The 8,427-nt window shown below is 35.9% G+C and overlaps 1 protein-coding gene across 1 annotated transcript; it reads left to right on the forward strand.

The window, feature by feature from the left end:
- The first annotated feature begins 2,136 nt into the window (after positions 1-2,136).
- Positions 2,137-6,742, forward strand: LOC144562841 (kinesin-like protein KIN-13B). Its single transcript, XM_078312142.1, has 12 exons — positions 2,137-2,370; positions 2,454-2,633; positions 3,011-3,205; positions 3,289-3,396; positions 3,474-3,551; positions 3,783-3,868; positions 3,950-4,105; positions 4,185-4,487; positions 4,797-5,015; positions 5,514-5,883; positions 5,982-6,047; positions 6,241-6,742. The coding sequence occupies exons 1-12, from the start codon at positions 2,272-2,274 to the stop codon at positions 6,418-6,420; spliced, it is 2,040 nt and encodes a 679-aa protein (XP_078168268.1). The 5' UTR covers positions 2,137-2,271; the 3' UTR covers positions 6,421-6,742.
- The last annotated feature ends 1,685 nt before the right edge of the window (positions 6,743-8,427 follow it).

An 8,427-nucleotide genomic window follows, 5' to 3' on the forward strand; every position in this document is an offset into this window, starting at 1 on the left:
ATCGTCACTTCACCAAAAGTGCACCACTGACTAGTTTATGGCGGTCCTTTGATTTAAGCAAAAGCTAGCTAGCTTTTAAGAAAAAAGAGAAAAGGGAATGGATTAAGGTAGTTTCAATCCTTAGGATTGGACCACCACCACTGAGCTAGGAAGCTAGATGCGAAAGATATATCGACTAGCGACGTCGACCATATGATCGAGCACCATCCGATGACCGGCATGTGCGCTTTTAGGAAAATGGAAGTCGATCCAGGTCGTATGATCAGTATTATTTAATGGGATATATATATATATAATTTGTGTATCCTCTCTCTAGCCTTTTCGGAGATAGTGATGGAATAGGAGAATTACCATATGCATTGTTTCTTTCTTTATTATCTTTGTGAAATTTCAAAAAGAACATAATCACATAAAGGAGATACTTGACTAATTCTCTAAAATAGAAGGATTTTTTCATTAATTTCCAACTAGTGCAATTGTTACAAGAATACATCTTGCAATTAAGTTCCTCGAACGAAAATATTCCAGAAAAATAATTATTCAGAGACTTTGCATGTAAGCTAAGTTAATTCACAAAAATCATTTAATCCTAATATATTTGCTTGGAACTTATAAGCCTCTTATTTAATTTCAATTTTTTTGGTATGATATATAAGTTGCTAATTTAGTGTTTTGATTTTGGCAGTACATCTGAATTGATAATTTCTTTCGATCTTAAATATATTTTAAACTTTATTAATTTGGTTTTGCCAGCACAACGGTTAATTAAGTCCACGCGCGGCTTACCAATATACCTAAGGTTTTTGTTTAAAATTTAAACAAATAGAATAAGCGTAGAATTTGTCAATACAAGCTATTTGTCCATCTTATTTATAAAATTAAGGCCAACGTCTGATCCCCAAAAATAAAATTAATATTTGTTTCCAAAAATATTGGAAGGAAATTTATGTTCTAACTCCAAAATAAATAAGTGTTAGAGTATATAAATAGAGGGAAATTTACTTGAGTTTATTTATCACATGCTATCAACTTGATTTTTATGTTACCAGTTATGCTTCAATTCGGATACAATCATGGGAACATGTTTTTTCAAGTAACAAAGAAACATTACCATTCCAGTACACAGCGAGTGTGCGACATTTACCCTGACAATAATTGATAAAAATAGATCAAACAATTTCAAAAAGATATAGCATATATGCTCTCGATCTAGGTGAAAAAGATCGACACACTGCACCTAGATGAATACAAATGCTTCCTCTTTCAAAACCTAAAATCTAATCTAAGCTAGTTGCAAATCTTGAAACATAATTCCACGAAAGCAGCCGTGAGAACAAAATATCACGCGCAAGGTACGTATGTGATATGTCGTTGTTACTGTTGACATTTTAACAAACAAATATTACGGATCTAATGGGCTACATTTGGAACATATACGTTGCTAGGCCCGCTTTAGGCCCAAAAAATAGGCCATACATGAATTGGATTGGGTTCAAAGGCCCCACTACCACGCTCCATTAACGCCGTACAACGGCTAACCAGTTTAAAACGAGAGAGCGATGTCGAAGACCTGGTCCACCACTGATACCAATACCATACATACTGTTGTCTATGCTTCGGATTGGGTCCCATTGGACTGGGATAGAAGGATTGTGGGATCCCGTACCATTGTACGCACAGGATAGATCTCCACCGAAACCAACAACCGCTCACCTATCTTCCACGTGTCCGCCTCTCCGTGAACGAATCTTCTCAAGCAATTATTATTTGCTCCTCGATCATTGGCTAAATGCGTTTGAAAACACTATTATGGGTCCCACTTTCAGAGTAATATGTACCCTAATTTCACGGACCAGGACGATTGATGGAATTTGCCAATTTGGTTAAAGAAGTAAAAGACACCTCTAGTAGTTGATAAATGTTTTTGCCGGAGGGCAAATTCCGGAAAGAATTTTTTTTATTGATACAGATTCCCTAGAACAAAGCATGCTTGCAATTCATGAAGCGAGTTAATATGGATATATAATATAATGAAAATCTTTCCATGTCATCAGTTTCCGACACGAATGGTTATACGAGTAGAATTGCTTAGAGAAAAACTACTGTTCTTCCCACGAACTTTTTCAAACTCGATTCAAATTAATTCAAGCGAACTCACCTAATTTCACTTTATTTTAATTTAATTAATCTCCTCGTTCAAATATCATTTCAATTCGCCATCGCTCCTAATTCCAGCCCCCTCTTCACTCTCCTTTTCTCTCACCATCCCCAATGAAGGCCCAACGATCGTCGAATCTACAGCCGCATCAGAGACAATACCCGGCCGATCAGCTTCTCTTCGACCCCGCTGTGACGAGCAAATGGCTTCAGGTACTTTTTTTCTAGATCTTGCATTTTGTATGTGGATCTACGTTTTACCGAGTATTGATACCTTTTTTCGGTATTTTTGAAAGGGAGAGTACGGGAGAGGGACGAGGGGTTTACAAAGAGGCGCGAGTGGGGAGATCTACGTGGCAGTGGAACCTACATCGCCGTTGCCTAGGAATTGGAGTAGAGAAGAGTTGGTTTCACCGAGCCATTTCAGCCCCGGATTGCTTGATTTACACTCCTTTGATACTGAGCTCTTGCCTGAAGTAAGATTTGAAAATGTTACAAATGTGTAATGGGGCTTTATTGCTTCTGTTACTTAGCTTTGAACTAATACTTGTTTTATGTCATTGTGTTTTAGATCTAGTCTCAATACTTCAATTCCAGTTACTTGTAACTATCATTGAAAAAAATCTAAACTAAAACTTGCAATGCTGATAGAAAGCTCATATTTTTTGTCAATATAATTGGGCCAATGGTCCTTATGTAGAACGCTAGACATTAGTCATAGTATCAAGCTTCTTTTTTGTAAGTTAACTATGCATTACAAATATTACCTATTTGACAGTTTTAATTCTTCACATGGCCCAGTAAATTAAAAAAGATCTTTGCACTGATTTCCCTTCCAACTATACTCATACAGACTGGAGGTCATGGGTTTTATGATGGTTCTTATCCATCATCTTACAATCACGGCACAAATGTCAACGAGTTAGACCCCAGCTTCAACTTGAATAGGCAAATGGCTAAACCTGATACATTGCCAGAAAATGGTTCTTTAAAACCCTTCCCTATGGATAAAGAGAAGCTTGCTTCTGTTGCAAAGATCAAAGTAGTGGTATGTTTTCTTGGCCTTCACTTTACCTATCACTTCCTCAGACATGAATTTTTTTATAGAAATAATATGTGAATCAATTGAAGGTTCGCAAAAGGCCCCTAAATAAGAAGGAGATAACTAAGAAGGAAGAAGACATTATTAGCATTGAACAAGCTTCCAATTGTCTTACTGTCCATGAGACCAAACTTAAGGTTAGTTATAATTGCGCATCTAATTATTTGCTTATCTTCACTCAGCTGTCAGTATCTAAACCTGGGATGTCGTGTAGGTTGACCTTACAGAATATGTTGAGAGACATGACTTTGTATTTGATGCTGTTTTGGATGAGGATGTCTCAAATGATGAGGTAAGCATTCATGATTCTATACGACAATGTTGATGTTCAATCACACGTCGGTACAATTGACTAGATCAACCGGTACTGATCACTATAAAACTATAGTAGTAGCTAAAAGAGACAATTTTATGTGAAGGCTTGTACAGGTGGAATTTCTAATAATCTATTTAAAATGTTCTATTGTTGGTACTTATCCTTCATTTGTGTTCTTAATCTTCCTTGTTCTGCCTTCTTTTCTAGGTTTACAGGGAGACGGTTGAACCAGTTGTACCAGCAATATTTCAACGTATGAAAGCTACATGCTTTGCATATGGACAAACAGGCATGTGTCTGATTATTATTAATACTTCCTCTCCATATGTATATTTGGTTTATTTTAACCTTATATTTCTTGTATCTCTAGGCAGTGGGAAGACATTCACCATGAAGCCTCTTCCTCTTAAAGCTTCTCACGATATACTAAGATTAATGAACCATGCATACAGAAACCAAGGGTTTCAGCTATTTGTCAGTTTCTTTGAAATTTATGGTGGGAAGCTTTTTGATCTTCTGAATGAGCGGAAGTATGTTCTTCTTTTCAAATTGCCTAACTCCATATTCTTGTGGGAAATATTTTACTAATCTGAAAGATAATATGTATAGGAAGCTTTTGATGAGGGAAGATGGAAAACAAAAGGTGTGTATTGTTGGCTTGCAAGAATATAGAGTTACTGATGTGGAAATGATCAGAGAGTTAATTGAGAAAGGAAATGCAACTAGAAGCACTGGCACAACTGGTGCAAATGAAGAGTCTTCTCGGTCTCATGCCATTCTTCAGCTTGCTATTAAAAGAATTGTAGATGGCAACGAGTCTAAACCTCATCGACCCATTGGCAAATTATCTTTCATTGATCTGGCTGGTAGCGAGCGTGGGGCCGATACAACTGACAACGATAAACAAACAAGGTGTTTATCTTTTACAATGTTATCTTTCCTCCATTCTTTTTTATTTTCTTATACATTAATATTCAAAGTGGGAGGAGATTTTCTAGGATTTGTGACTTATAGTTATGATTGTATAAGCTGTGATTCCTAAAGAGATCTCTGTCCCAGGCAGTTTAGCCATGAGATGTTGCTCAAGACCAACATGTAACAGCTCCACTTTTTAGATCAATAACCAAAGTTAAAATAACAGCCCCTCAAGTACTTGACATATGACTATAACATGTTTTCCTTTCCTCTAAACACCCAATTGTATACCCATATTGAGTGCAGGATAGAAGGAGCTGAGATCAACAAAAGCCTTTTGGCTCTGAAGGAATGCATCAGAGCACTAGACAATGACCAGACCCATATACCTTTTAGAGGAAGCAAATTGACGGAGGTGTTAAGGGACTCATTCATTGGGGACTCTCGCACTGTCATGATATCTTGCATTTCTCCAAGTTCTGGTTCATGCGAACATACACTAAATACTCTGAGATATGCTGATAGGTGAATACTTCAACTCCTAAACTAGTGTTGCTTTATTCTATTTTCTCTTATGTGGTGTTAGGAAATTACAAGTCATGGTCATCTGTGTAATTATAATTAAACAGATATGTTAACTTTGCCAAGTTAACGTTCTTTAAAAAAATCCACAAGTTTCTCCTAATCTGTTTCCTTAATGTATTATTCTAAAACATAATTTGCCATTATACTTCTATAAAAGGCTAAGGGACTCGCCAATAAATAATCGAGTAAGCAGATACCTTTTTGTTTCAGTTAAGGTTGAACTAAAGGTTTGATCAGACTAATATAATTATGTAGAACTGTAAACCAATGATTATTAATATAAAAAATGGGATGTAATTAAGTGTAATTATGATAATTAAGTCACAGTTGCTGTTTCTTTTTTTGTAATTATGATAATGAAGTGTTTTATCTCCAGATTATTATATATTATTTTGTTGTTTTTTTCCTTAGTAAAATAAAATAATACTGCTGATACAGGGTTAAGAGCCTTTCAAAGGGAGGTAACCACAAACGGGACATCTCTTCAGGGACATTAAGGGAGTCTACAACTATCCCTTTATCTTCCTTTCAACTGCCTGAACCCAGACCTGAAGTGATCAACAGCGCCGGTGACAGTCTGAATAATATTGATTGGTCAAAGCCACAGAGAAAGGAGACAAGCACAAGCATTAATTATCAAAACAGCATGCAGAAAAAAGAAGTTAATAGAAGTAAATATAATACAAACACTGGACCTGATGAGTATTATGAGGCAGCAACATACCAACAAGGTAAAGGAGGTGTCAACCCGAACTTGAATTGGGAGGGTGTGCCTGATGATGATGATCAGCTGAATGAACTATTGAAGGTAAGAGATAATTTTTCTTTGCAAATCAATATATATATACTACCTTGAAGACAATGTTTAAAAGATGTTTGACCTTTGTTTGTGTGGTGTGATTATAGGAAGAGGAAGATTTGGTGTCAGCTCATAGGAAACAAGTTGAGGAGACTTTAGATATCATCAGGGAGGTATGTTTTTAAGGGATCTCATCTTCATTCTATGCATATTATCCTCTTTTATCCTTTGCAATGGAACTTATTGGGCTTGACAAAATTTATATTATAGCTTTCATTGAACCTAAATTTAGCTGTAGCCTGTAGCATTTTCTTATAGTGGTTGTAGTGATCAAGGTTAATTTATAAATTCCATATGTTTTGGCAGGAAATGGATCTCTTGGTTGAAGCAGATCAACCAGGCAACCAGTTAGACGGCTATGTCTCCAGACTGAATGCCATTCTGTCTTATAAAGCTGCCAGAATAATTGATTTACAGTCCCGTCTGGCTCAATTTCAGAGACGTTTGAACGAGCAAGGTGTCTTGGTTTCTTCTCAATACCCTTGATTCTCATCTTACAGCCCAAATTATTTGTGGGCCAATGACGAGGATGTGATATAGTGTATGCCGCAATCAGCCAACACCCATGCATTTTGTTGGTTTTATGTGATGACCAGAGAAAAAGGGCTAGGTTTTTGGTATCAAATGAGCAAATTAAGAGAACTGCCCTTATTTTTTATTGAGAAGCTTGTGAGGTTTGTTCATGTACAAGGATTGCTGAATTTTTCTTCACCTTGGTGCTGCATCTGTATGGTGTTTGACCAATGTTTTTTATCTTTGTATTATGAAGATATTTTATAATAATAGATTCATTGTTCCCTGTTAAAAATGTAATTTACCCATGTGGATGCAGCCTGGTTCCCCCTCAACAGCAGCAATCTTAATTTGTATTACATCTACTTTTAAATCATCTAGTCCCATACTATTCTTTTTATTAGGCAAAACAGATATCCTCTCTAGTACACTCAGGACCTTCAGATGTGCGTTGTGAGCTGTAGTATATTGTGTATAGGCCTGCTAATGAGCGGTAACTCGCTCAAAACTCGGCCCGGCCCATTCATTCTTTCATTAGAACCCGACTCGGCTCGACTCAACTTTGAAGAATAAAGCCCAACTCGGCTCGGTCCATTATACTCTATAAACTCGGCCCGAACTCGGCTCGGTCCATTGGGCTTTTTAGGCTCAGCCCGAACTCGGCTCAAACTCAATTATTTATAACATATTTCAAAGGCAACAACAGAAATTTATAATTCTCGGGCCCTGACACCATTGTCGCTTTATCCTCGGCTCAAACTCAACTATTATATTTTAAATTTATAATTCTCGGCTCTGACACCACTGTTTTTAAATTTATAATTCTCGGCTCAAACTCAACTATTATATTTTTATAAAATGAAACGAAACATTAAATTTATAAAGTGAAGAGCAAAATAATAATGATAAAAATAAAAATAAAAGAAATAATAACAAAGTTGCAGAAGCGAATATCAAACTCACCTAACAAATGACTAATTAACCCCTGATAAAAACCAAAATAACAAAATAACCATTACTACAAAGATTGGTTTGCAGTTTGCACTTTAGGGTTATATTATTATAATAATAAACTAAACAATCCATGAATTCAAAAACAACAAATAACCATAATTCAAAAAACAACAAACAATCCATGAATTAGAGATACAAAGCATGGCAATCCAAAGCATACACAAATTTAAGTAAAACTTTAGTTGTTCAACAGCCCGGGGCCAGGGGAGGCTTATTCTACACGTACCAGTACCAAAGAGTACTATATACCAGTCAGTCCAGTACTGGAGTAAATTGAAAGAATACAAATCGAAAAAGTCACATACTTTCCAGTGTATTGAAAGCATGAGCATTCTTGAACTATTTCGAAATTGAGATCAGATTGTTTCTCAAATACCTACAAAACATTATTCGGTTGAGCAAAACTGACATGAAAATAATTAGAGAATTAGAATTGCTTAGTACCAACATGTACCGGGTTTAGAGTTTATTTTGTGTTTTTCTCTTTTTGCACGAAACCGAACCCATCAAGGTAAGTACTGGTAAATAACAACTGACAGTCAATAAAATCAGTGTATTTATATGCATTCCATTCTACAATTACATCCAAAAAATTTAAAATCGACAACCGACAGTACCAGATTTAGTACCAGCATTCTTCTCAGGCTTATTACCAGCATTCTAGATAAATAACATGCTTCTCAGGCTTAGTACCAACATGTACCAGGTTTAGAGTTTATTATTTATTTATTTTTGCACAAAATCGAACCCATCAAGCTAAGTACTGGTAAATAACAACCAGCAGTCAATAAAATCAGTGTATTTACATGCATTCCATTCTACAATTACATCCAAAAAATTTAAAATCGACAAAATATATAAAATGAAAAGAATATCAGTAACCACTGGTATGATGCATCATACAAGCATGAAATGCATGATGTATTGGATATACCTTTAGAGGAGGAGCTGAGTAAATGTAAGAAA

Source organism: Carex rostrata, chromosome 12, assembly GCF_964058835.1.
Source record: "Carex rostrata chromosome 12, lpCarRost1.2, whole genome shotgun sequence".
In the NCBI taxonomy this organism is placed as follows: Eukaryota; Viridiplantae; Streptophyta; class Magnoliopsida; order Poales; family Cyperaceae; genus Carex; species Carex rostrata.